Source organism: Nomascus leucogenys, chromosome 17 (genome assembly GCF_006542625.1).
Source record: "Nomascus leucogenys isolate Asia chromosome 17, Asia_NLE_v1, whole genome shotgun sequence".
NCBI lineage: Eukaryota > Metazoa > Chordata > Mammalia > Primates > Hylobatidae > Nomascus > Nomascus leucogenys.
The window spans coordinates 92,750,636-92,778,339 of record NC_044397.1 but is presented as its reverse complement, the minus strand read 5'-3'; the positions used below and the strand labels follow the sequence as shown (position 1 = coordinate 92,778,339).

The following is a 27,704-nucleotide window of genomic DNA, read 5'->3' as shown; positions in this document are numbered from 1 at the left end:
GGGAACAGAGCAAGACCCTGTCTTTCTTTGAAGAGATGATGCTTCATGCTTGAGCTGACGGGTGGAGACCAGGGCTGTGTGAGCCCTACCCCAGCTCACTGCCCACTGCCCCCCCCCAGGTGCCCGAGACGTCCCCAATGACGTGCTGTGACATCTCTTCCAACAACCGCCTCATCGTCACAGGCTCTGGGGAGCATGCCTCCGTGTACCAGATCACCTACTGAGGGGCCTTGCTGCTGTCATCCGACTCCGGCTCCTCTTTTCATCCCCCCTTTTTTTTTTTTGCCCCCCAACTAGGGGGTCATGGTGGAGGGAAGCAGGAAGGCTCTTCTGTGGCATCCATGATCCAGTCTGTGGTGTACAGCCTGGTCGCCGTCACGTGTAATAAAGCACCGGGGAAAGGCAGAGAGTGGACGTGTCCTGTCCTCTGAAGGGAAAGCGGCCTTCCCATCTTGTCCCTGCTCAACTTGTGGAAACCTGGAAGGACTTCAGCCTGGTGACTCTAAGCCTTTTTTTTTTTTTTTTTTTGGTGGGGGGCAGGGTCTCACTCTGTTATGCAGGCTGGAGTGCAGTGGTGCCATCACGACTCACTGCAGCCTCTCCAACTCCTGGGCTCAAGCCATCCTCCTGCCTCAGACTCGTGAGTAGTTGAGACTATAGATGGGTACCACCACACTCGGCTAGTTTAATTTTTTTTGTAGATGCTGGGTGTGGTGGCTCACACCTGTAATTCCAGCACTTTGAGGTCGGGGGTTTGAGACCATCACGGTGAAACCCCATCTCTACTAAAAATACAAAAATTAGCTGGGCACGGTGGCATGTGCCTGTAATCCCAGCTACTAAGGAGGCAGAGGCAGGAGAATCGCTTGAACCCAGGAGGCAGAGGTTGCAGTGAGCCAAGATCATGTCACTGTATTCCAGCCTGGCAATGGAGCAAGACTCTGTCTCAAATTAATAGAAATGACAAAATTTTGTGTAGAGATGGGGTCTTGCTCTGTTGCCCAGGCTGCTCTCAAACTCCTGATTTTATGTGATCCTCCCACCTTGGCCTCCCAAAGTGCTGGGATGACAGGCGTGAGCCATGGTGCCCGGCCCTCTGAGCCGTTTCCATCCTCGTTCTCTGGGAATCTAGTCACAGCCACAGACTTCCCTGCTGGGGTAGCAGATTTCCACCTGTGCCGCCTGGAGCAGCTCCAGGGTCGTCCGATGTTTCTGGTGTGATTCCAGGAGTGGTGTGAGTGGTCCTGTCCTAGACATGTCCCATTTGACCAGTGAGCCTCTAGCTAGGGTGATTCTGCCCCCAGGGGACTCTAGGCGATGTCTGGAGGCATTTCTGGTTGTCATGACTTGTGGGGTCCCCCTGGCATGGAGTGGGTGGGGGCAGGGACACTACTCACCACTCTGCGGTGCCCAAGATGGCCCCACCCCAGAGGATGGTCCACTTCCGACGTCCACAGTGCTAAGGTCGAAACAAATTTCCAATAGCTTCACTGATAGGCCGCCTTCCCACACAAACTAGGGCTCTGGAAACGCCATTTGCCCACGCTGCCTTTTCCAAGCTAGGAAGGGGCCCAGATGTCAACGGGCCTAGGCTCCTTAACCCAGAGAATTATCCCCTTTCCTGCGGTGTCTCCAGAAACGTCCACCAGGGCGTGCCTTCTGTTCTCAGCAGGAACCCTCCCATCTCCTAGAACGTTCCCAGCAGCATCTACTCCGCTCAACCTATGCTGCCTTAAATTTTTTTCTAGAGATGGAGTCTCACTATTGCCCAGGCTGGTCTCAAACTCCTGGGCTCAAGCAATCCTCCTGCCTCAGCCTCCCAAAGTGTTCAGATGACAGGTGTGAGCCCCGGCACCAGTCTTAACCCATGCTGTGCATGGTAGCCCACCTGAGCTTCCAGAACGCGGGTCTCATTGCCTCCCACTCTCCCCACTCCCCGCTGAAGCCTTGTCTGCAGGCCTCATTCTCCAGAACCTAGCTGTCTTCTGGGTAACCACCAGGCCAAGCTCCCCTTGCCTCTGAGACGTTGCATCCGCCGTTCTCCTCTTTCCAGAACAGTCTTCTCAGTGCTCCAGGGGCTGTTTCTCATCCCTTAGTGCTCAGTGTACCCCTCCCCTCCACTGGGCAGGGATGTTTGCTCAGCCCTTTGGGGGCTCTTAGAAATCCTGGGAATCTAGCCAGGTACAGTGGCTCATGCCTGTAATCCCAGCACTTTGGGAGGCCGAGGTGGGCGGATCACCTGAGGTTAGGAGTTTGAGACCAGCCTGGCCAACATGGTGAAACCCCATCTCTACTACAAATACAAAAATTAGCCAGGCGTGGTGGCAGGTGTGCCTGTAGTCCCAGCTACTTGGGAGGCTGAGGCAGGAGAATTGCTTGAACCCAGGAGGCAGAGGTTGCAATGAGCTGAGATTGCACCACTGCACTCCAGCCTGGTGACAGAGCAAGACTCCGTCTTAAAAAAAGTTCCTCGGAAGTCTCACAGGAAGTTTGGCTACACTCTGAATAGCTGCCTGCTCTGCCCTTTTTTCCCCCCACTCCTTGTACTTAGGCTGAATCTTGTGATAATTTTTTTTTTTTTTTTAAGATAGGGTCTTGGGACTGGGTGCAGTGGCTGACACCTGTAATCCCAGCAGTTTGAGAGGCCGAGACGGACGGATCACTTGACGTTAGGTGTTTGAGACCAGCCTGGCCAATATGGTAAAACCCCATCTCTACTAAAAATACAGAAATTAGCTGGGCATGGTGGTGTGTGCCTGTAATCCTAGCTATTCAGGAAGCTTAGACAGGGGAACGCTTGAGCCCCGTAGGCAGAGGTTGCAGTGAGCTGGAGAGCACCACTGCACTCCAGCCTGGGCGAGAGCAAGACCCCATCTCAAAAAAGAGAATGTGTTGGCCAGGTAGAGTGGCTCATGCCTGTAAACCCAGCACTTTGGGAGGCCAACATGAGCGGATCACTTGAGTCCAGGAGTTTGAAACCAGCCTGGGCAACATCGACCCCATCTCTAAAATAAGTTAACCAGGCATGGTGGTGGTACGTGCCTATAGTCCCGGTTACTTGGGAAGCTGAGGCAGGATTGCTTGAGCCCAGGAGGTTGAGGTGAGTTATGACTGTGCCACAGCACTCCAGGCTGGGCAACAGAGCGAGACCCTGTCTTAAATTCCAGGCCGGGCGCGGTGGCTCACGCCTGTAATCCCAGCACTTTGGGAGGCCGAGGTGGGGGGATCACCTGAGGTTAGGAGTTTGAGACCAGCCTGGCCAACACAGAGAAACCCTGTCTCTACTAAAAATACAAAAATTAGCTGGGTGTGGTGGTGTTCCTGTAATCCCAGCTACTTGGGAGGCTGAGGCAGAAGAATTGCTTGAGCCCAGGAGGCGGAGGTTGCAGTGAGCTGAGATCATACCACTGTACTCCAGCCTGGGCGACAGAGTGAGACTGTCTCAAAAAAATTTCTACCTAGAGGCCTGAGTGACTACCTGGAGTACCGCCCTGTACACCATGTGGGTATGAGCAAGGAATAAATGCGTTAACCCTGAGACTCGGGAGCTACTTGTCACACAACAGCATCTAAACTCTCCTGCCCAACGCAACTCCTGTGTCTCGGAGTGGCTCTCACACACCAGGCAGACACCTCTGAATATCCTGCAGAATGAATTCTCGTTACGTATGACCCCATCCCCAGGACATGGTCGACTCCCAGTAATCGTGCCCAAGAGGAGCAATGATCACCGGTTCCCCAGCCCGAGAGAGAAATGCAGATGTGATAAGTACATTTTATTTCCACCGAGGTCCCCTGCCCACCGGCCGCCACATGCAGCAGGGAAAAGTGTGAAGCCGTTGGCCAGAGAGCAGATGGGATGAACGGTTTCTAGGCAGGGCTGGGAGGCGGCTGCTGGGATGTCTGTCCTGGCTGCTGATTCCCCTGGGAGTCTGGACTTCGGGTACAGGAAGGGGGGTCATGTCTCAGTAGACCACCTCATACACGGTGGCCTTCTTGTCCCCCGAGCCTGTCACGATGTATTTGTTATTTCTGGAGATGTCACAACTCAGGACTGAGGACGACTCCTTGGACTGCCAAGGGAAGGGGGAGAGAAAAGGGCCTGGTGAGGCATAGCCCCCACCGATGGGTGTGTGGGCAAGGCTGGGGCGGAGTCGGGAACAGGTCAGGACTCGCCTACTGAGTGACGCGTTTCCTTTTTTTTTGAGATGAGTTTTGTTCTGGTCGCCCAGGCTAAAGTGCAGTGGCGCAATCTCAGCTCACTGCAACCTCCACCTCCCGGGTTCAAGACATTCTCCTGCCTCAGCCTCCCGGGTAGCTGGGATTATAGGCACCCGCCACCACGCCCGGCCAATTTTTGTGTGTGTGTGTGTGTGTGTGTGTGTGTGTGTGTGTGTGTGCATATAATTTTTTGTGTGAGACAGGGTCTCACTCTCGCCCAGGCTGGAGTGCAATGGTGTGATCTCAGCTCACTGCAACCTCCGCCTCCCAGGTTCAGGCAATCCTCCTGTCTGGAACTCCCAAGCAGCTGGGATTGCAGGCGCGTGCCACCACACCTGGCTCATTTTTGTATTTTTAGAAGAGGCGGGGTTTCACCATGTTGGCCAGGTTGGCTTTGAACTCCTGACCTCAGGTGATCCGCCTGCCTTCGTCTCCCAAAGTGTTGAGATTACGGGCGTGAGCCACTGCACCCGGCCAAATTTTTGTATTTTTAGTAGAGATTGGGTTTCCCCATGTTGGCCAGGCTGGTCTCAAACTCCTGACCTCAGGTGATCCACTGCCTGGGCCTCCCAAAGTGCTGGGATTACAAGCATGAGCCACCGCGCATGGCCGAGCGACTTGTTTTCTAGAGACAGGTGCTTTGGAACTAAGTCTGATGGGCAGAGCAGGGCCTCCATTCCCTCAATACCAAGAGAAATGGAACTGAAGTGCTGCCCTTTCTGGAAGCTCAGAGTGGCATGTCACACAGCACAGCAGAGGGCCAAGGCCATGGCGTAGGCCAGGGATCAGCAAACTTCGCAAAGGGCCTGGTAAACATTTTAGGCTTTGCCTAAAGTCTAAATAAGTCTATGTCACATATTCTGGGATTTTTTTCTTACAACCCTTTAAAAATATAAAAAACTGGGCCGGGCACAGTGGCTCACACTCATAATCTCAGCACTTCGGGAGGCTGAGGCAGGTGGATACCTGAGGTCAGGAGTTCCAGACCAGACTGGCCAACATGGGGAATCCCCGTCTCTACTAAAAATAGAAAACTTAGCCAGGCATGGTGGCGGGCACATGTAATGCCAGCTACTTGAGAAGCTGCGGGAGGAGAATCACTTGAACCCAGGAGGTGGAGGCTGCAGTGAGCTGAGATTGTGCCACTGCACTCCAGGCTGGGTGACAGAGCAGGACTCCATGTCAAATAACAAAAACACTGTACCATCCAGGATGGGCATCATTAAAAAGACGGCCAATAAGTGTTGGTGAGGATGCAGAGAATTTTAAAACCTCAATCACTGCTGATGGGGACATAAAATTTGAAAAACAGGCCGGGCATGGTGGCTCACGCTTGTAATCCCAGCACTTTGGGAGGCCGAGGCAGGCAGATCACGAGGTCAGGAGATCGAGACCACGGTGAAACCCCGTCTCTACTAAAAAATACAAAAAAAAATTAGCCGGGTGTGGTGGCGGGCGCCTGTAGTCCCAGCTACTCGGAGAGGCTGAGGCAGGAGAATGGCGTGAACCCAGCAGGCAGAGCTTGCAGTGAGCCGAGATTGCGCCACTGCACTACAGCTGGGGCGAAAGAGCAAGACTCCGTCTCAAAAAAAAGAAAAAAAATATTAGCCAGCTGTGGTGGCGGGTGCCTGGAGTCCCAGCTACTCGGGAGGCTGAGGCAGGGGAATGGCGTGACCCCAGGAGACGGAGCTTGCAGTGAGCAGAGATAGTGCCACTGCACTCCAGCCTGGGTGACAGAGCAAGACTCCGTCTCAAAAAAAAAAAACAGCTGGGCACGGTGGCTCACGCCTGTAATCCGAACACTTTGGGAGGCCAAGGTGGGCAGATCATCTGAGGTCAGGAGTTTGAGACCAGCCTAGACAACATGATGAAACCCCATCTCTACTGAAAATACAAAAATTAGCCAGGTGTGGTGGTACATGCCTGTAATCCCAGCTACTCGGGAGGCTGAGGCAGGAGAATCGCTTGAACCCGGGAAGTGGAGCTTGCAGTAAGCTGAGATCGTGCCACTGCACTCCAGCCTGGGAGACAAAGCAAGACTCTGTCTCCAAAAAAAAAAAACAAATGGCAAATTTTATTTATTTATTTTTATTTATTTTTGAGGCAGAGTCTCGCTCTGTCGCCCAGGCTGGAGTGCAGTGGTGCAATCTCGGCTCACTGCAATCTCCACCTCCCGGGCTCCTGCCATTCTCCTGCCTCAGCCTCTCGAGTAGCTGGGACTACAGGCGCCTGCCACCATGCCTGGCTAATTTTTTTTGTATTTTTTTAGTACAGACGGGGTTTCACCATATTAGCCAGGACGGTCTTGATCTCCTGACCTCGTGATCCACCCGCCTCGGCCTCCCAAAGTGCTGGGATTACAGGCATGAGCCACCGCGCCTGGCAGGCAAATTTTAGATTTTATAATGTTATGTGCATTTTACTGCAACTAAATTTTAGAAAAACCAACAGGCTACGGGCAGATGAGGCGAGGCCTCCGGCTGAAATTCCAGCCTCTGCTTTAGTACCTGGGCGGTGGGGAGGCTTGCAGGGGCCTGAGGAGGGGTCCGGGTGGCGGGGGGGCCTGGGGGACGGGGACAGGGGCAATCTCTCTGTCTGACCCTGGCATACCCGGGCACATGGCCCTGCAAGGGTGGGGGCTCCAGACCGCCGAGTACCTGGAAAATGCTGGCCCCGTACGGCGTCCTCCAGGCGTTGAGCAGGTTGTCCTTCCCAGTGCTCACAAACCACCGTCCTTGGGGAAGGAGAGCAGCAAGGTTCAAGGAGGGGGCACTAAAGAGAGACCAGGGCTGCAGGGGGAAGTGGGGCAGGCTGGGTCTGGGTCTGGCCTCTCCCTTTTCTTTTTTTTTTTTCCTAGAAAGGGTCTTGCTCTGTCACCCAGGCTGGAGTGCAGTGGTACAATCATAGCTCACTGCAGCCTCGACCACCTGGGCTCAAGCGCTCCTCCCACCCAGCCTCCCAAGTAGCTGGGACCACAGGTGTGTACCACCATGCCCACCTAACATTTTTATTTTTTGCCGGGGGCGGTGGCTCACACCTGTAATCCCAGCACTTTGGGAGGCCGAGGCAGCCAGGTCACTTGAGGTCAGGAGTTTGAGATCAGCCTGGCCAAAATGGTAAAACCCCTTCTCTATTAAAAATACAAAAATCAGCTGGGCATTGTGGCAGGCACCTGTAACTCCAGCTACTTGGGAGGCTGAGGCTTGAGAATCGCTTGAACCCAGGACGCAGAGGTTGCAGTGAGCTGAGATCGTGCCACTGCACTCCAGCCTGGGCAGCACAGTGAGACTCCTCTCAAAAAAAAATTTTTTGTAGAGTTGGGATCTCACTATGCTGCCCAGGCTGGTCTCAAACTCCTGGCCTCAAGTGATCTTCCCACCTTGGTCTCCTAAAGTGCTGGGATTACAGGTGTGAGCCACTGTGCCCAGCCCAGGTTTTTGTTTGTTTGTTTGTTTGTTTTTTGGTATAAGATATCCCATGTACTATTTAGGATATACTTACACTACTGAATGTTTTTTTAAGAGACAGCCTGTATTGCCCAGGCTGGAGGGCAGTGATGTGATCATAGCTCCCTACAGCCTCAAAGTCCTGGGCTCAAGCAATCCTCCTGCCTCAAGCCTCCCTAGTAGCTGTGACTACAGGTGTGACCCACCATACCAGGCTGTTTTATTATTTTTTTTTTTTAGAGAAAGTCTTGCTATGTTGCCCAGGCTGGTCTTGAACTCCTGGTCTTGGGCGATCCTTCTGCCTCAGCCTCCCAAGTAGCTGAAACTACACGCATCAGCTACTGTGCCTGGCTTAAATTTATTTTCTTTGTTTTGTTTTGTTTTGTTTTGTTTTTGAGATAGAGTCTCACTCTTGTCTCCCAGGCTGGAGTACAGTGGCATGATCTTGGCTCACTGCAACCTCCACCTCCTGGGTTCAAGCAATTCTCCTGCCTCAACCTCCCAAGTAGCTGGGGTTACAGGCGCCTGCCACCATGCCCGGCTAATTTTTGCACTTTTAATAGAGTCAGGGTTTCACCACGTTCACCAGCCTGGTCTCAAACTCCTGACCTCAGGTGATCTGCCTGCCTTGGCCTCCCAAAGTGTTGGGATGACAGGCGTGAGCTACCACACCCAGCCTTAAATCTGAATCTCAGATAAGTCATCAATAATTTTTAGGACAGGTATATCCCAAATACCTCATTATTTGGTTTTTAGTATAAGTATATCCCACACACCATTTGGGATATACTTGTACTAACGATTTGCTTTTGAGTATATAAAACTTAGTATATAAATAACATTATTATTTATCTAAGATTCAAGATTGAATAGGCACCCTGGGTTTTGTTGGGGTTTTGAGGGCGTGCCACCCCGTCCCAGAAGACATACCGCAGGAGGCAAACTTCAGGGACAGCACGCAGCTCTCGTGGAGGTGCAGCTGGTATTTCTCCGGCTTGCGGACATGCAGGATCTCCACGTTGCTACTCTCCATTCCGACCGCCAGCCAGTCCTGGTTAGGGCAGTGGCCCAGGGAGAAAATCTGGGGGTAAAGAGGGAAGAGATGGGGTCATGAGCCCCCCTTTGTTTTGTGTTGAGATGGGGTCTCACTCCGTCACCTAGGCTGGAGTGGCACAATCATGGCTCACTGCAGCCTTGACCTCCAGGGCTCAAGAGATCCTCCTGCCTCAGCCCCAGAAGCTGGGACTACAGGCACGCACCATCACGCTGGATAATTTTTTTTTTTTTTTTGAGACGAGTCTCACTGTGTCACCCAGGCTGGAGTGCAATGTCGCAGTCTCAGCTCACTGCAGCCTCTGCCTCCCAGGTTCAAGGGATTCTCCTGCCTCAGCCTCCCAAGTAGCTGGAATTACAGGTGCCTGCTAGTACGCCCGAGTAATTTTTGTATTTTTAGTAAAGACGGAATTTCACCATGTTGGCCAGGCTGGTCTCAAACTGCTAACCTCAAGTGATCTGCCCGCCTCGGCCTCCCAAAGTGCTGGGATTACAGGTGTGAGCCACCATGTCCAGCCTACGAGCCCCTTTGGATATTGGGGGGTGCCCAGCACCATCAGGGGTTGGGGGGTGGAGTCCAGCATTCTCCCTCTTCAGCCTCCCCCCCAGAGAAAGGCAGCTGGCCCAGGACTGGGAACACAGCAGACAACTGCATGTTGAATCATTAATATTAATCAGAATTACACAGAACCCTAGGGCCGCACATCCATTATCTGCTCTGAGTGCACAACAGCGAGGGAGAGAGGAGGGAGGAGGGAGGAGGAGGGAGAGAGGAGGGAGGAGGGGAGGGAGGAGGGAGAGAGGAGGGAGGGAGGAGGGAGAGAGGAGGGAGGGAGGGAGGAGGGAGAGGAGGGAGGGAGGGAGGAGGGAGGGAGGGAGGGAGGAGGAGGGAGGAGGGGAGGGAGGGAGGAGGGGAGGGAGGGGGAGGGAGGAGGAGGGAGGGAGGAGGGAGGGAGGAGGAGGGAGGAGGGAGGAGGGAACAGCCAGGCAAGGACAATCACTCCCCTTAAGCAGATGGTGGAAGCTGAGGCAGTGTCCCCTCAAGGCCACAGAGCAAGACTATGAAAGACCAGGCCTTGGCTGGGCTCTGTGGCTCAGGCCTGTAATCCCAGCACTTTGGGAGGCCGAGGCAGGCGGATCATCTGAGGTCAGGAGTTCATGACCAGCCTGGCCAACATGGCAAAAACCCATCTCTACTAAAAATGCAAAAATTAGCTGGGCGTGATTGCAGGCACCTGTAATCCCAGCTACTCAGGAGGCTGAGGCAGAAGAATCGCTTGAATTTGGGAGGTGGAGGTTGCAGTGACCTGAGATTGCACCACTGCACTCCAGCCTGGGTGACAGAGCAAGACTCTTGTCTCAAAAAAAAAAAAAAAAAAAAAAAAAAAAATAAGACGGACTGACCAGGCCTAGGAGACAGAACTTCTCACTCTTAGCTTGAAATGTTCCCCATTTTATTTTTTTGAGACAGGGTCTCACTCTGTCGCCTAGGCTGGGGTGCAGTGGTGCGATCATGACCCACTGCAGCCGCAACCTCCTCCCAGGCTCAAGTGAACCTCCCGCCTCAGCCTCACAAGTAGCTGGGATCACAGGTGCATGCCACCGTGCCTTATTTATTTTTTGAGACGGAGTCTCGCTCTGTCACCCAGGCTGGAGTGCAGTGGCGCGATCTTGGCTCACTGCAAGCTCTGCCTCCCGGGTTCATGCCATTCTCCTGCCTCAGCCTCCCGAGTAGCTGGGACTACACACGCCCGCCACCACGCCCGGTTAGTTTTTTGTATTTTTAGTGGAGACAGGGTTTGACCGTATTAACCAGGATGGTCTCGATCTCCTGACCTCGTGATCCGCCCACCTTGGCCTCCCAAAGTGCTAGGATTACAGGCGTGAGCCACGGCGCCTAGCCCACCGTGCCTTATTTTTAATGTTTTTTTTGTAGGGACAAGGTCTCGCTATGTTGCCCAGGCTGATCTCAATCTCCTAGGGTCAAGCAATCCTCCTGCCTCAGCCTCCCAAAGTTCTGGGATTACGGGCGTCAACCACTGAGCCTGGGCTGGAACGTTCCCCATTTGCAATACTGCTTTTCGGTTTTATTATTATTATTATTATTATTTATTTTTGAGACAGAGTTTCGCTCTTCTTGCCCAGGCTGGAGTGCAGTGGCATGATCTCAGCTCACTGCAACCTCTGCCTCCCAGGTTCAAGTGATTCTCTTGCCTCAGCCTCCCAAGCAGCTGGGATCACAGGCATGCACCAGCACGCCCAGCTAATTTTGTATTTTCAGTAGAGACGGAGTTTCTCCATATTGGTCAGGCTGGTCTCGAATTCCCAACCTCAAGTGATCCACCCACCTCAGCCTCCCAAAGTGCTGCGATTACAGGCATCAGTCACTGAGCCTGTAGTCCAAGACCAGCCTGGACAACACAGTGAAACCCTGTCTCTACCAACAAAGACAAAAATTAGCCGGGCATGGTGGTGCATGCCTGTAGTCCCAGCTGCTCAGGTGGCTGAGGCATGAGAATCATTTGAACCGCGGAGGCGGAGGTCGCAGTGAGCTGAGATCACAACATTGCATCCCTATCTCAAAAAAAAAAAAAAAAGAAAAAAAGGAGGAGGAGGAGGAGCTTGGGAGTTAGGAGTTAGCTCCTCTTAGGTTTCAAAGAGGAGGGGCAAATGAGATGGGTCTTGAGGGATGAATAGGAGTTTGCTAATTACAGAAAGAAGAGAAAGGCATTTCAGCCACTGGGAACAAATGTGCAGAGGTCTCAGAGGTGTCCCAGAGTATGGTGTGCATGAGAACAGCCCATGGAAACCCTGAATGACAGAACAGGGAGCTCACAGCTGCTCAAAGCAGTGAGAGGCAGGATCTGGGGTCACAGTGCCTGAAGATTCATTCTCTTTGCTCAGCCCTGAGGAGCCCCCAGCTCTGTCCAGCCTGTTCACCATGTCCTTCAGCTTAGGCTCCACCTTCAATGGGGACCTCTCCATGCCCAGCTCCTCCTACATCAACCTCCACTCTGTCCTCCTGGCCAGTAGCTCCCCCATGGCGAGTCCTTGGTGGGGAAGTGTGTGTCTCGCACTCTCAGCTGGGTCCAGAGATTAAAGGCCAGGAGAAGAACCCAGATACACGAGGAAAAGCACATATAAGGGTATGGCTGGACAAAAGCAGGTGGGGAAGATGATCTGGGGGTCTCAGTAGCCCCACAGCTTCCTATGAATCAGCTCTTTTGTGTTCCCCTACGTCTTTAGAGAGTTAAAGGGGAAGCCTGTGGATGTGTCTGGGGGACAAGAAAGATGGACACCACAGCAGATGGGAGTCCTGTCCTGCCTCTGGAAGTGGGCACCTCACAAGGAGAGGAAGGGACGCTGGATTCCTGGAGCTTCCATTCCCCTCCCGCCAGAACCAAACAGCACCTGGGAGCTGAAGTCATGCTGCTGCAGCTGGCGGCCCTCCCGTAGGTCCCAGCAGCGCACCGTGTTGTCCAGGCCCCCTGTCCAGAGCCGAGTGCCGTAATCGGAAATATCAATGCAGCTGGCGCCGTCCGTGTGGCCCTGGAACTGCCTGGAGGAGGAAGGGCCCAGGCATCCATCCTGGAATTCGAGCTGCCCCAGCATCCTCCCAGGTCATACTCCTCCACTCCCCCTGCACCGAGAGCAGCCGGGGGCTTGCCCAAGGTCCGAGCGCACCTGCCACCCACCTGACCATAGTCTGATTCTGCAGGTCCCAGACCACGATGTTGCCATCGCTGCAGCAGGAGAAGCAAACCTTGGCGTCGGGGCTGACGGCCAGGGCGTAGCAGGCTGGGGCTGAGGAGGTCAGCTCGGCCTTGATACGGGGGGTGGGCGCCGCCAGGTCCCAAATGGACAAGGTGCTGGCCTCACCGCCCACGATCAGACTCCGGCCGTCCGGCAGCAACTTGCAGGAGCGAATGTAGTTGTCTCGGTTCTGGGGTTAGGGAGAGAAGCAGGGGCTGGGGGTTGGTCCCAGGTGAGGTCTCTAGAAGCCTAGCTCAATGTGGGGGTCTCTGGAGCCCAATGTAGCCTCATCCTGATTAGCCTGCAAGCCCTACCCTGATTGGCTGGTGAGCCCCGCCCCTTTGACCTGCAAACACTGCCCCATCTGACTATAAGCTCCATCCTTTACCTATAAGCCCCACCCATGGTTGCCCTGCAAACCCTGTCCTGATTGTCTTGCAAGTCCAATTCTGATTGGCCAATGAGCCCCACCCCTTTGGCCTGCAAGCCTTGTCCCATGTGATTACGAGCTCCGCCCTTCACCTGTAGCCCCACCCACGGCCAGCCTGCAAACACCGCCCATTTGAACATAAGCTCCACCCCTCAACGGTGACTCCCGCCCACTGTCCCACCCCGCCCTCACCAGGCAGTCGAGCTGGGCCACAGGCGTCTTGGCCCCAGGCTGGCCCACGTCCCACACCTTCACACAGCCCTTGCCGCCCGTGTACACGTGCTGCGTGGAGCCGCTGATGGTGACCGCGCAGACCACCTCGCCGTGTGCCAGCGTGTGCAGCTGCCGGGCGTGCCGCGGGATGCCCGCGCCTACCAGTGCGTCCGACGGGAAGGGCACCGGCTGCATCTGCCCATCCGCAGATACGTGGAAGGAGTAGGCCCTGGAGAGAAAGACGGAGCATGACCAGCCTGGCACCACGCCCCCCCCGCACCTGGGAGGGCAGGGAGACGCTTTTGTCCTGGCATCTTTTTTTTTTTTTTTTTGAGAGGAGTCTCGCGTGTCGCCAGCTGGAGTGCAGTGGCCGATCTCGCTCACTGCACCCTGCCCCTGGGCAGCGATCTCTGCCCAGGCTCCCAGCTGGAGCAGCACCCCCCGGCTAGGTAGAAGACGGGTACCATGGCAGGCGGTGCCACTGGACTCCGCCTCGGCCTCCCAAAGTGCTAGGATTATAGGCGTGAGCCACCATGCCCAGCCTGATGCGTTTTTTTGTTTTTTGAGATGGAGTCCCGCTCTGTCACCCAGGCTGGAGGGCAGTGGCATGATCTGGGCTCACTGCAAACTCTGCTTCCCGGGTTCAAGCGATTCTCCTGCCTCAGCCTCCCAAGGAGCTGGGATTACAGGCGCCCGCCACCACGCCTGGCTAATTTTTTTGTATTTTTAGTAGAGACGGGGTTTCACCATGTTGGTCAGGCTGGTCTCAAACTCCTGACCTCAAATGATCTGCCCACCTCGGCCTCCCAAAATGCTGGGATTACAGGCATGAGCCACCGGGCCCGGCCTCTGATGCATTTTGTAGAGTAATTTTCTCTGTTATTATTTTGTAGAGATGAGGTCTTGCTATGTTGCCCAGGCTGGTCTCAAACTCCTGGCTTCAAATGATCCTCCCGCCTTGGCCTCCCAAAGCACTGGGATTACAGGAGTAAGCTATGGTGCTCGGCCTCTGATTTAAGAAAAAGGCAGGACAACATGGTCAAAGGTGATATGGGACAGTCAGCGGGTGGCACAAATACACAGGGAGTCTAGGTCATGGTGTGGCGCATGGTAAACAAGCGCTTAATAAATGTTCATTCAACCGAGGACCCACAAAGACACCTTGAGTGTTCCAGACCGGCTAGAGGGTGCTGTCCTAGGAGCCCTGGCCACCTGTGACCAATTAAAACACTTAAACGAACTAAAATTAAATAAACATTTTCAGACCGGCACGGTGGCTCACACCTGGCATCCCAGCACGTTGAGAGACCGAGGTGGGTGGATCATTTGAGGTCAGGAGTTCAAAACCAGCCTGGCCAACATGGTGAAACCCTGTCTCTACTAAAAATACAAAAATCAGTCGGCGGTGCTGCGCGCCTGTAATCCCAGCTACTCAGGAGGCAAAGGCAGGAGAATCGCTTGAACCCGGGAGGTGGAGGTTGCAGTGAGCTGAGATCTGACCGCTGTACTCCAGCCTGGGGGACAGAGCGAAACCTCGTCTCAGAAAACAAAACAAAACAAAAATTTTCAGCTCAGTTGCACTGGTCACATTTCAAGTACTGAAAGCCACACCCAGCTGGTGGCGACCGGGTTTGCCAGCAGTGGGTCTAGAACACTTCCATCACTGCAGAAAATTCTGTGGACACTGGGGACTGATCTCCTCTGGTGGAGCCGTCCTGGACGATGCAGGGTGCTAAGCAGCATCCCTGGCCTCCACACTCCAGGCCAGGGACGTCTCCTCCCCCAGCTGTGACAACCACACGTGTCCCCCGACATTGTCCAGTGTCCCCTGGGGGGTCAGAGTCTACTTCTATGGAGAGCCAGTGGAACTCTGAGTAGCTTACACAAGAGACTTTCTTTTTTTCTTTCCTTTTTTTTTTGAGACTGAGTCTCACTCTCTCGCCTAGGCTGCAGTGCAATGGCGCAGTCTCAGCTCACTGCAACCTCCACCTCCCGGGTTCAAGTGATTCTCTTGCCTCAGCCTCCTGAGTAGCTGGGATTACAGGTGCCTGCCACCATGTCCGGCTAATTTTTATATTTTTAGTAGAGACGGGGTTTTGCCATGTTGGCCAGGCTGGTCTTAAACTCCTGACCTCAAGTGATCCACCTGCCTCAGCTTTCCAAAGTGCTGGGATTACAGGAGTGAACCACCGTGCCCAGCCCACACAAGAGACTTCCTAGAAGGGAAGCAGGGAGACCCCAACCACACAGGGTAAGACCTCAGAGGAGGCAGGAGGCTGGCCCGGGTCCCCAGGCAGGGAGCCCTACCCTGGTACTCACGGCTTTCCCCCAGGGATGCTGGGTAGGGAGGAAGAGACGGATGATCCTCGGAGATGGGGATGAGACTCAAATGCCATCTGTCAGAATGCCAGAGGGGATGTCAGTGAGGCAGGTGACTCCAACCCACCTCTGTGCCACCCCATGCCCACCTGCCATTCCCCTCTCTGTTTATCAGCCCCTCCCCAAGGAAGCAGAGATGCCTTCTCTCTGCCTGTCACACTACAGATGGGAGGGCTGAGGTTTTCACTTGAGTGCACCAACCCCAAAATCTCTGTCCAGGAAATCCTAGAACTCCAGGGTTCCAAGGATCCTGAAGGGTTCTCCATCCAATGCCCAGACTGGCTCTAGGACAGGGGTCTCCAAACTCCAGGCCCCCCGGGACAAATCTGGTCCACTGCCTCTTTTTGTAAACAGCGTCCCGAGGCCAAGGGGCCCTACTGCCCCTTTTCTTTTCCTTTTTTTTTTTTTTTGTGAGACAGAGTCTCGCTGTCGCTGAGGCTGAAGTGCAATGGCGCGATCTCGGCTCACTGCAGGCTCCGCCCCCCGGGGTTCACGCCATTCTCCTGCCTCAGCCTCCCGAGTAGCTGGGACTACAGGCGCCCGCCACCTCGCCCGGCTAATTTTTTGTATTTTTAGTGGAGACGGGGTTTCACCATGTTAGCTAGGGTGGTCTCGATCTCCTGACCTCGTGATCCGCCCGCCTCGGCCTCCCAAAGTGCTGGGATTACAGGCGTGAGCCACCGTGCCCAGCCTTCCACTGCCCCTTTTCATGCAGCTTAATCACCGTTCCATTTTTCCACAATCACAAGTCCTGCTTTGTATTAAGCTTGTGGGACTACTGAGACCCCCTGATCGTCTTCCCATGTTGAGCCAGGGCTCCCTTCCCTTTCTGCACTCCCTTGTCTCTCCTTGTGTAGTTGGTTTCTCCTCCGGGTCCCCAGCCCCCGGGCCCTGCTGACACCTCCTGCCCCCACCCAAGGACTCACCATCGGGGAGCGTCCGTACACCACAGAGCTGCTGACCTGGGGGGACAGGTGGAGGCTGACGTAGGAGCTGGGCACGGAGAGGTCTCCGTTGAGGGTGCTGTGGGAGCCCAGGCTGAAGGACGTGGTGAAGGGACTGGACAGAGTCAGGGGGCTCCTGAGGGCTGAGATGGAAGAGTCGGGGACAGGTTTTGACGCCCTGGACCCAGATCCCGCCTCCCACTGCCTTGGGAGCTCCCTGGCCTTTCATTCAGAGTTTCCATGTGCTGGTCCCACATTGGCCATAGCCTGGGACACCTCCAGACCTCTGCACTATCATTCCTCTGGTGGACATGACTTCCTTTTTTTTTTTTTTTTTTTTTTTTGAGACAGAGTCTCGCTCTGTCGCCCAGTCTGGAGTGCAATGGCATGATCTCGGCTCACTGCAAGCTCCGCCTCCCGGGTTCACGTCATTCTCCTGCCTCAGCCTCCCAAGTAGCTGGGACTACAGGCACCCGCCACCACGCCCGGCTAATTTTTTCGTATTTTTAGTAGAGACCGGGTTTCACTGTGTTAGCCAGGATGGTCTCGATCTCCTGACCTCGTGATCCGCCAGCCTCAGCCTCCCAAAGTGCTGGGATTACAGGCGTGAGCCACCGCGCCCAGCCTCTTTTTTTTTTTTTTTGAGATGGAATCTTGCTCTGTGGCCAGGCTGGAGTTCAGTGGCACAATCTCGGCTCACTGAAACCTCTGCCTCCTGGGTTCAAGCAATTCTGCTGCCTCAACCTCCTGAGTAGCTAGGACTATGGCCATTCTCTTTCTTTTAATTGGCAAACTCCTATCCATCCTTCAAAACCCAGGCCTGCCAAGCACGGTGGCTCACACCTGTAATCCCAGCACTTTGGGAGGCCGAGGTGGGCGGATCACCTGAGGTCAGGAGTTCAAGACCAGCCTGACCAACATAGTGAAACCTGGTCTCTACTAAAAATACAAAAATTAGCCAGGCGTGTTGGCGCATGCCTGTAATTCCAGCTACTCAGGAGGCTGGGGTAGGAGAATTGCTTGAACCCGGGAGCGGGAGGTTGCAGTGAGCTGAGATCGCGCCATTGCACTCCAGCCTGGGCAACAAGAGTGAAACTCTGTCTCAAAAGAAAAAAAAGAAAAAGCAAAAAAACCCAGGCCCAATGTCCGTTAACATCTCAGAAACAACCTTTTTTTTTTTTTTTTTTTTTTTTTTTTTGAGACGGAGTCTTGCTCTGTCGCCCAGGCTGGAGTGCAGTGGCGTGATCTTGGCTCACTGCAAGCTCTGCCTCATAGGTTCATGCCATTCTCCTGCCTCAGCCTCCTGAGTAGCTGGGACTACAGGTGCCTGCCACCACGCCCAGCTAATTTTTTTGCATTTTTAGTAGAGACAGGGTTTCACCATGTTAGCCAGGATGGTCTCGATCCCCTGACCTCGTGATCCGCCCGCCTCAGCCTCCCAAAGTGCTGGGATTACAGGCGTGAGCCACCGCGCCCAGCCTCAGAAACATCCTTGAGCCTCCCCATTGCCAATCTCCAGCCTTGCCCATCTTGGGTACCTGGCTTGGTACCAGCCCTGACTATACAGGGCTGTGAGTTTTGGGGTCTGGGTCTCATCCCTTTGTGCCACCTGGGAGTTCCTTGAGGGCAGGTTTCAAGGCCAGCTTCTTTCGGGGGCCCCAGTACCAGCCCAGGGCCTGACCATAAGGCAGAAAAGATGAGCACTGTCATTCCCCAGATTACTGATGGGGAAACTGAGGCTCAGAGAGGTTGGGTCACTTGCCCAAGGTCACCCAGCTGGTGAATGCCCAAGCCTGGTCTGAAACCCAAGCCTGTCTGGCCCCGAAGACTGTCTTTCCAGTGCACTAGGCTGAAACCCCCGACTAAGCCACTTCCACTCTCCAGGCCTCAGTTTCCATACCCGCCGAGCTGAGACAATGAGGAACTGCCCAGAGGGAGGCAGCATCTAACTTGAAGTCACAGAAAGGGCCAAGGCAACGAACACCAAGCCTGGAATCCCAGCCTTCTGCCTCTCCAGCCCCTTTTCCTAGATCTCCCCAGAGATGAGGTCTGCTCCGGACAGGCACCAACAGGCAAGGTGCTCACCAATGCTGTCCGTGGAAGGCGCTGGCTTGGCAGCGAGCTGGCAGAGGTGACTGGCTGAGCTGGGCCCGGGGGTGGACGCGTCCTGGGGCGGGGAGGAGTCACAGGACTTGGAGGCAGGAGTGCTGGCGGGAAGGTCATTCTGCAGAGAAAGGACAGGACTGAACGCCACCAGGCACCTGGTGTCTTGTGGCCCAACAGTCTGATCAGAAACTGGGGGGTGGGGGGGGGGGCAGTCGCGGTCTCAGGCCTGTAATCCCAGCACTTTGGGAGGCCCAGGGACGCAGATCACCTGAGGTCAGGAGTTAGAAACCAGCCTGGCCAACATGGTAAAACCCCATCTCTACTAAAAATACAAAAAAAGATTAGCCAGGGGTGGTGGCGCGTGCCTGTGATCCCAGCTACTTGGGAGGCCGAGGCAGGAGAATGGCATGAACCAGGGAGACGGAGCTTGCAGTGAGCTGACATCACGCCACTACACTCCAGCCTGGGAGACAGAGCGAGAGTCCGTCTCAAAAAAAAAAAAAAGAAGAAAGACTGTCTCAAAACAACAACAACAGGCCAGGCATGGTGGCTCACGCCTGTAATCCCAGCACTTTGGGAGGCCGAGGCCGGTGGATCACTTGAGGTCAGGAGTTTGAGGCCAGCCTGGCGAACATGGTGAAACCCTGTCTCTACTAAAAATACAAAATTAGCTGGACGTGGCGGCGCATGCCTGTAATTCCAGCTACTTGGGAGGCTAAGGCAGGAGAATTGCTTGAACTCGGGAGGCAGAGGTTGCAGTGAGCCAAGATCACACCATTGCACTCTAGCCTGGGCAACAAGAGCAAAACTCCACCAAAAAAAAAAAAAAAAAAAAGGCAACAAAGTTACAAAGTTATAGGCTGTCAAGATTTGCAATTTTTTTTTTAATACAGGGTCTTGCTCTCAAAACTAACATGATCAGACAGGCACCGTGGCTCACGCCTGTAATCCCAGCACTTTGGGAGGCCAAGGCGGGCGGATCACCTGAGATCAAGAGATCTAGACCATCCTGGCTAACACGGTGAAACCTCATCTCTACTAAAAATACAAAAAATTAGCCAGGCGTGGCGGCACGCGCCTGTAGTCCCAGCTACCCACTACCCAGGAGGCTGAGGCAGGAGGAGAATCTCTTTTTTTTTTTGAGACAGAGTCTGGCTCTGTCCCCCAGGCTGGAGTGCAGTGGCACCATCTCGGCTCACTGCAAGCTCCGCCTCCCGGGTTCACGCCATTCTCCTGCCTCAGCCTCCCGAGTAGCTGGGACTACAGGCGCCCGCCACCACGCCCTGCTAAATTTTTTGTATTTTTTTTTTTTTAGTAGAGACAGAGTTTCACTATGTTGGCCAGGATGGTCTCGAACTCCTGACCTCATGATCCGCCCACCTCGGCCTCCCAAAGTGCTAGGATTACAGGCGTGAGCCACCGCACCCGGCCAGAGGCAGGAGAATCTCTTGAACCTGGGAGGCAGTGGTTGCAGTGAGCCGAGATCAGGCCACTGCACTCCAGCCTGGGTGACAGAGCGAGACTCCATCTCCAAAACGAAAAACAAACAAACAAAAGGCATGATCATAGCTCACAGCAGCCTCAACCTCTCACGCTCAAGTGATCCTCCCGACTCAGCCTCCCAAGTAGCTGGCACTACAGGCACACGCCTCCATGCCCAGCTAACTTTTTAAATTTTTCATACAGACAAGGTCTATATTACCCAGGCTAGTCTCCAACTCCTGCTGTGGAGTGATGGTCCTGCCTTGGCCTCCCAAAGCCCTGGGATGACAGGGATGAGCCACAGCACCCAGCCACTGTTGAGATTCTTGAACGACAAGGAATTAGAAACTCCGGGATGGGCTCGCGGAGAGGCAGACCCCACAGCGGCATATTCCCAGGTGAAGGAAGAGCGCCCAGCACACAGTACCATCCTCCTTGTGCCCCCCCAAGAGAGGGAGGTGTCACCCAGAGCTGTCCCTCCCCAAGGGGAGCTCTGAGGAAAGCAGCAGCTGGACCTCCATCTAGGGGCAGGCTCTGTTATCTCTATTTCATGTCATCGCCTCCCCTGCCTCCCAAGAAACTTTGCATCCTTGTCTTGCGTCTGTCTCGGCTGCCCATGACACCATCGCACAAACGGTGACGGCCGCGCAGCACCGGCACCCGCGAGAGGGTGGATGGGACAACTTGTGGGGTCAGGGAGGACCCCTGAGGGCTCCTCCAATACAACGGAGCTGCCCCATCCCCTGGTAAGCTTTTTCCCGCAGTGGGAGGAGGGCACTTAAGATGGAATGGGAGCCCCAACCTCTGGCAGTTGCCATGGTAACCTGCCAGGAGGGGAGGCCTTGAAACCGGGAGGGGAGGCCTAGAAACCGACATACTCTCCCCTGGTAAGTGCAGGGGAGGGGTCTGGAGAAGATCTGGGGTGAGGGGAGCCGCAAAAGGAGCTGAATTTCGAATGCCCTGGGGGTGCTTTTAGATGGCTCACATGCCTGGCATTAAACTCCAGGAGGTCCAACCGGAAAGTTGTTCCTATATTAATTATCTTTCCTTCCGGGGACAACATCTCAGCTTGCGGCCGGCCGGTGTGTCTCTAAGCGCCTCTGGAAGGGCTCAACACATGCAGGCCTACGTCCAGCCTAGGGGGCTGGGCTTTCACTATGTTTATTTCCATGGGATTTCCTATTGATTGCAAGAGAGAGACCTGCTTTCCATGTAAGGTAGTGAATTGCCTTTTAAAATTTATCTACAAAGCTTCTTTACAAAGTTGCCTTTTAATATTTACTGAGGTTCAGCAAAGTCAGTCCAAGCAGGAGGTTAAAAAAAAAAAACACACAAGAGAGGGTGGACAACGCCAGCCTGGCTGATTTCTCGTCACTGCCCTCTGCGTCTGGGGTAGTGTCTGTTTCCAGGCCCCCAGGATGAATAATGTGAGTTTCAGGGCCCTCCCCTCCTCCTTACCAGGATGAGCTCCTTGGCTCTAGGGAGCGGTGAGCCAAGGCTAGAAGCCAAGGAGGCCGGACTGTCCACCAGGTCCCGACGGGCAGGAACGCAGATGGGTACCTTTCCGCAGGGGGTGGTAGCCGGGCTGGGGGGCTCTGAGGGTTGGTCCTGGGTTCAAGGAGGTGACGTTGAGCGGAGTTGAAATGAAAGGGAAAGAAGAGTCCCTCTCTATCCTCCCTCCGACTCACACCCCAATCTCTAGAATGGGTACCCACGACCCACCATGGGAAGATTATGAAACCTCCTGCTGCCTCAGTTTACTCGTCTGTAAAACGTATTTTTTTTTTTTTTTGAGTCTCGCTCCGTCACCCAGGCTGGAGTACAGTGGCTCACTGCAACCTCCGCCTCCTGGGTTCAAGCAAGCACATCCAGCTAATTTTTTTTGTATTTTTAGTAGAGACAAGGTTTCACCATGTTGGTCAGGCTGGTCTCAAACTCCTGACCTCAAGTGATCCATCTGCTTCGGCCTCCCAAAGTGCTGGGATTATAGGTGTGAGCCACCACACCTGGCCTGTAAAATGGGTTTAATGATAGGCTCTACTCCATAAGCACCCATAGCAAGGACTATGTAAGGGCTTGGTTTTATTTTCCCATTGAACAGATGGGGAAAAGTGAGGCCAGGGAAGGGGGTGTCACTGCCCACAAATCACTCAGTGAGCCCGGGCTTGAAGTCACTCCCTGTGCAAGGAGAGGAAGTCGGCCAGAAGTGTCCTGGAGTCCCCGACGCTTCCTGGCCCCATCCCAGCTGTCCCACAGAGTGGGGAAGCAGGATCCCCACTACCTCTGGGTCCTCCCATTCCAGAAAACCCACCCCTTGCTCTGTGCCCAGAGTAGGGGAAGAGGTTGGACCCCTAGACTCACCTCGTCCACCACCAGATTGTAGTCACTCTTGTCTTCGTCGCTTTCCTGGGGGGAGACGGGGGAGAGAGCTCATCGTGGTCATGCCCCTGCCTCCGCGCCCCCTATCCGCTCTGCAGGAGTTGGGGGCATGAGCCCAGCCTGCCCCGGGGCATGACTGGGATTCTCAGACCACTGTGCCCGTTTGCTCAGAGCAGAAGGGAAGGCTGCACGTGCCCACATCCGGGAAAGACGGGGGGAGGCGGGGCAGGTGGGCACCTTGTGGAGAGGACGTTGAAGGATGTGGACTACATGAGTGCCCTGTGTGACTCCTGGCCCTCTCAGGCCTCAGTTTACCCCTCTGCATAGTGAGGGGAGAGCCAGAGACCAGCAATCATCCTTACCGCCTTCCTCAATCTCACTCCGCAAAGCCAAGCAGTCTCTCAGGCATGTCTCTCACCCATCTCTCTGGCCATTTCCACCCACTACCCCACAGCCCTAGGACAGACCTCATCCCCTCCCAATCCCTTCCTGGGGCTCCTGGCCTCCAGCCTTGCCCCTCCAGGCAACCCTCCAAGCTGGCCCCAGACAGATTTTCCTAAGACCTATCCCCACCTCTGCTCTGCAACCCTCTATGGCTCCCCATTGCCTGGGAAGAAAGACCAAGCTCCAACTCTATTCACTGATGCAGACAACACTATCCTGGGTACCGTGGCAGGGAGCGGGGTGGGATGGGACACCACTGACACGTTGGGCTTGAGGGCAACCCCTGGGTGGGCAGGAAACGAAAGTAAGAAAAAAGGTCGCAGCTTGGAAAATAAAATCCGCCCAGTGGGTGGGTCCTCCTAGACTCCCCTCCCATGCCCAGTTTTCTTCTTTAAATGAAAATTTGTTGTGTCCGCGTGCAGTGGCTCATGCCTGTAATCCTGGCACTTTGGGAGACCAAGGCAGGTGGATCACCTGTGGTCAGGAGTCGGAGACCACCCTGGCCAACACGGTGAAATTCGATCTCTACTAAAAATACAAAAATTAGCCAGGTGTGGTGGCGTGTGCCTGCAGTCCCAGCTACTGGGTAGGCTGAGGCAGGAGAATCGCTTGAATGCGGGAGGCGGAGGGTGCAGTGAGCCGAGATCGTGCCATTGCACTCTAGACTGGGCGACAGAACGAGACTCCGCCTCAATAAATAAATAAATAAAATTCATTGCCAAAAAACAAAAAAAAAAGCTATTAGGTAAAAAGGAAGATTTAAGGCTTCTCTGAGAAACAGCAATATTGGCCCACACTGAGCCTGCCAGTCTCTGGGGATCAAGTTGCAGCTGCCCCTGTAGGTGGGAGAAGGGGCTCCCCAGCTGGCCACAGCCCCATTCCCCACATTCAGCCTGGCCCCTGGGATGCTAGAGTTGGAAACTACAAGTGTGCAGCCATCTGGCAATGAGGGGAGGTCCCAGCCTCTAGGAGGTGGTCAGGGAAGGCTTCCTGTAGGAGGTGGCACTTTGTTTCTTGACGGAAAAACGGGTTTCTAAAACGTGTGTTCTAGGGAAAGAAAACAGCTGCAGCAAAAGCTAGAGGGTGGGAAAATGGCTGTATGGCCAAGAGGCTGCAGAGACTTCAAGCAACTGGAGTTAAGCCTTGCATTACAGGATCTCCTGATTGGTCAGTACTCTTGAGTAGTAGGGAGCTATGGCAGGCTCTGGAGTGAGAGAATCATGGCCAGAGCTGGGCTCTGGAAGGCTCTGAGGGGCCAGGCTGGTCTGGGCCACCCCAGTCCTGCACCTGCCCCCACTCACATAAGGTCCTGACAGCTCCTTCTCATCTGCTCTCTGCTTCCCACCACCACCAGGGCCACTCGGTCGCTCCTCCTCCAGGAGACTGTCAGGGGGCGAGGGAGATGCACTCTGCGGGGAGACAAAGTCCAGGGGAGACAGGGTCACGACCCTGGGCTCCTAGATTGCACTGTGATCCAGCCGAGACTGAGGGTCCCCCAGCATCATTAGGGTCTGGGCCTCAAGCTTCCCATCTGGGAAATGGGAGCTTCCAAGGGCTGACTTAGTGCTAAGGTTCGGTTTTCTCTTCTGTTTTGTTTTGTTTTTGACGGAGTCTTGCTCCGTTGCCCAGGCTGGAGTGCAGGGGAGCCATCTCGGCCCACTGAGACCCCCGCCTCCTGGGTTCAAGCGATTCTCCTGCCTCAGCCTCCCCAGTAGCTGGGATTACAGGGGCCCACCACCACGCCCAGCTAATTTTTGTATTTTTAGTAGAGACAGGGTTTTGCCATGTTGGCCAGGCCTGTCTCAAACTCCTGACCTCAGGTGATCCACCTGCCTCGGCCTCCCAAAGTGCTGGGATTACAGGCATGAGCCACCGCAACCAGCGCCTTACTTCTTCTGCAACCTCTCTAACATCTATAACTATTTCAAAATTAAACCATTTTGGTCGGGCGCAGTGGCTCACGCCTGTAATCCCAGCACTTTGGGAGGCCGGGGCGGGCAGATTACAAGGTCAGGAGATCGAGACCATCCTGGCTAACATGGTGAAACCCCGTCTCTACTAAAAATACAAAAAAAAAAAAAAAAAAAATAGCCGGGCACGGTGGCGGGCGCTTGTAGTCCCAGCTACTTGGGAGACTGAGGCAGGAGAATCACTTGAACCCAGGAGGCACAGCTTGCAATGAGTCGAGATCGCACCACTGCACTCCAGCCTGGGTGACAGGGCGAGACTCAGTCTCAAAAAAAAAAAATTAAACCATTTTTTGAAAAACAGACACAGCTCACATGACATTTCTGTTGGGCACCTACAGATGTTGCTGAAAGGATGATGGCTACACAAACGGAAGTGAGGATGGGAAGAAGGGTCCAAGGTCATGCATCCATTTATTTAATTACCCGAAAAAAGCTGGAGGTTGAAATTTTTTTTTTTCTTTTGAGATGGAGTCTCGCTCTGTCACCCAGGCTGGAGTGCAGTGGCGCAATCTCGGCTCACTGCAACCTCCACCTCCCGGGGTCACGCCATTCTTCTGCCTCAGCCTCCCGAGTAGCTGGGACTACAGGCATGTGCCACCACGCCCAGCTAATTTTGTATTTTTAGTAGAGATGTGGTTTCGCCATGTTGGCCAGGCTGGTCTCGAACTCCTGACCTCAAGTGATCCACCTGCCTTGGCCTCCCAAAGTGCTGAGATTATAGGTGTGAGCCACTGCGCCCGGCCATGATTGAAAATTTTAAACACTACAGCCTTGCGGGCATCTCCCACACAGAAAGGCTTCAGGAAACTGGGCTATGGATCTTGTTTATTGTTGTTGTTGTTGCTGTTTTGTTTTTGTTTTGTTTTTTTTTTTTGAGACGGAGTCTTGCTCTGTCGCCCAGGCTGGAGTGCAGTGGCGCAGTCTTGGCTCACTGCAAGCTCCGCCTCCCAGGTTCACGCCATTCTCCTGCCTCAGCCTCTCGGAGTAGCTGGGACTACAGGTGCCCGCCACCATGCCCGGCTAATTTTTTGTGTTTTTAGTAGAGACGGGGTTTCACTGTGGTCTCGATCTCCTGACTTCATGATCCACCCGCCTCGGCCTCCCAAAGTGCTGGGAATACAAGCGTGAGCCACCGCGCCCGGCCAATTGCTGTTTGTTTTTTGAGACAGAGTCTCACACTGTCGCACAAGCTGGAATGCGGTGGTGCAATCTCGGCTCACTGCAACCTCTGTCTCCCAGGTCCAAGTGATTCTCCTGCCTTGGCCTCCCGAGTAGCTGGGATTATAGGCACCCGCCACCACATTCGGCTAATTTTTGAATTTTTAGTAGAGACAGTTTTGCCATGTTGGCCAGGCTGGTTTTGAACTCCTGGCCTCAAGTGATCTGCCCACCTTGGCCTCCCAAAGTGCTGGGATTACAGGACCGCACCTGGCCTGGTTTTTTTTCTTTCTTTCTTTCTCTTTCTTTCTTTCTTTCTTTCTTTCTCTCTCTCTCTCTTTCTCTTTCTTTCTTTCTTTCTTTCTTTCTTTCTTTCTTTCTTTCTTTCTTTTCTTTCTTTCTTTCTTTCTTTCTTGAGACAGGGTCTTACTCTGTCACCCAGGCTGGAGTGCAGTGGCACGATCACAGTTCCCTGCAGCCTTGGCCTTCTGGGCTCAAGCGATCCTCCCACCTCAGCCTCCTGAGTAGCTGACACAACAGGCATGGACCACCACACCCAGCTAACTTTTTGTATTTTTCTGTAGAGACGGGGTTTTGCCATGTTGCTCGGGCTGGTCTCAAACTCCTGGCCTCAAATGATTCTCCTACCTCTGCCTACCAACGTGCTGGGATCAAAGGTGTGAGCCACCACGCTCAGCCCAGGTCTCATTCTGAGGCCCCCATCAGCTCAGAACCAGCGTCAGCCTCCCAAGAATATAAAGAGAGTCCCAGGATGCCACTCACTTACCCTGCTCGGGGCTCTCTCCACTGGCAGATTGGGAATGAGATAAAGAGAAAGAAGGAGAAAGAATGAGGCGTTTGTATCCATGGCGCCAGAGAGTACAGCCCTCCACAGTTTATAAAGCCCCCCGCCCCCACCACCCCACTCAGAGTCTCTCTATCCTTCCAACACCCTTGCAAGTGGTGGATTATCCCTCCGCTGCATTCAGATCAATGCCCAGAGAGGGATAGTGACTTGCCTCAAGACACACAGCCCATTGGGGATGATGCTGAACCCCAGGGCCTTGCAGCCGCTGTCGTTCATCCCCTCACACTTTAAGAATTGGGGTCTTGCTCTGTTGCCCAGGCTGGAGTGCAGTGGCCCAGTCACAGTTCACTGCAGCCTCGACCTCCTGGGCTCAAGTGATTGTCCCATCTCAGCCTCCCGAGTAGCTGGGACTCCAGGGGCATGCCACCATGCTTGGCATTTATTTATTTATTTATTTATGAATGAGACAGAGTCTCGCTCAGTCACCCAGGCTGGACTCAGCTCACTGCAACCTCCGCCTCCCAGGTTCAAGCAATTCTCTTGCCTCAGCTTCCCGAGTAGCTGAGATTACAGGCACCCACCACCATGCCCAGCTAATTTTTGTATTTTTAGTAGAGACAAGGTTTCACCACGTTGACCAGGCTGGTCTCAAACTCCTGACCTCAGGTGATCTGCCTGCCTCGGTCTCCCAGAGTGCTGGGATTACAGGCGTGAACCACCGTGCCCGGCTATTTTTATTTATTTATTTAATTTTTTGAGACGGAGTCTCACTCTCTCACTCAGGCTGGAGTACAGTGGCACAATCTTGGCTCACTGCAACCTCTGCCTCCCAGGTTCAAGCGATTCTCCTGCCTCAGCCTCCTGAGTAGCTGAAATTACAGGCACCCGCCATCACTCCCGCCTAATTTTTTTTTTGTA

At 54.1% G+C, this 27,704-nt stretch overlaps 2 protein-coding genes across 4 annotated transcripts in view; one reads left to right on the top strand and one right to left on the bottom strand.

Annotated features, from left to right (window-relative positions):
• Window positions 1-409, top strand: part of TLE6 (TLE family member 6, subcortical maternal complex member) — a 17,393-nt gene extending 16,984 nt beyond the window's left edge. For both annotated transcript variants that reach the window (XM_030796104.1, XM_030796105.1), the window contains one exon: window positions 120-409. In XM_030796104.1, the coding sequence (XP_030651964.1) occupies window positions 120-224 (105 nt within the window). In that variant the 3' untranslated portion in view covers window positions 225-409. The remainder of the gene's footprint in view (window positions 1-119) is intronic.
• A 3,346-nt stretch (window positions 410-3,755) lies between these two features.
• Window positions 3,756-27,704, bottom strand: part of TLE2 (TLE family member 2, transcriptional corepressor) — a 34,449-nt gene continuing 10,500 nt past the window's right edge. For both annotated transcript variants that reach the window (XM_030795554.1, XM_030795555.1), the window contains exons 8-20: window positions 26,766-26,785; window positions 24,152-24,259; window positions 22,389-22,433; window positions 21,486-21,635; window positions 18,525-18,663; window positions 16,422-16,582; window positions 15,436-15,512; window positions 13,096-13,345; window positions 12,416-12,663; window positions 12,132-12,279; window positions 8,598-8,748; window positions 6,879-6,955; window positions 3,756-4,073 (exon numbers count right to left, since the gene is read on the bottom strand). In XM_030795554.1, coding sequence (XP_030651414.1) covers window positions 3,966-4,073; window positions 6,879-6,955; window positions 8,598-8,748; window positions 12,132-12,279; window positions 12,416-12,663; window positions 13,096-13,345; window positions 15,436-15,512; window positions 16,422-16,582; window positions 18,525-18,663; window positions 21,486-21,635; window positions 22,389-22,433; window positions 24,152-24,259; window positions 26,766-26,785 — 1,682 coding nt within the window. In that variant the 3' untranslated portion in view covers window positions 3,756-3,965. The remainder of the gene's footprint in view (window positions 4,074-6,878; window positions 6,956-8,597; window positions 8,749-12,131; window positions 12,280-12,415; window positions 12,664-13,095; window positions 13,346-15,435; window positions 15,513-16,421; window positions 16,583-18,524; window positions 18,664-21,485; window positions 21,636-22,388; window positions 22,434-24,151; window positions 24,260-26,765; window positions 26,786-27,704) is intronic.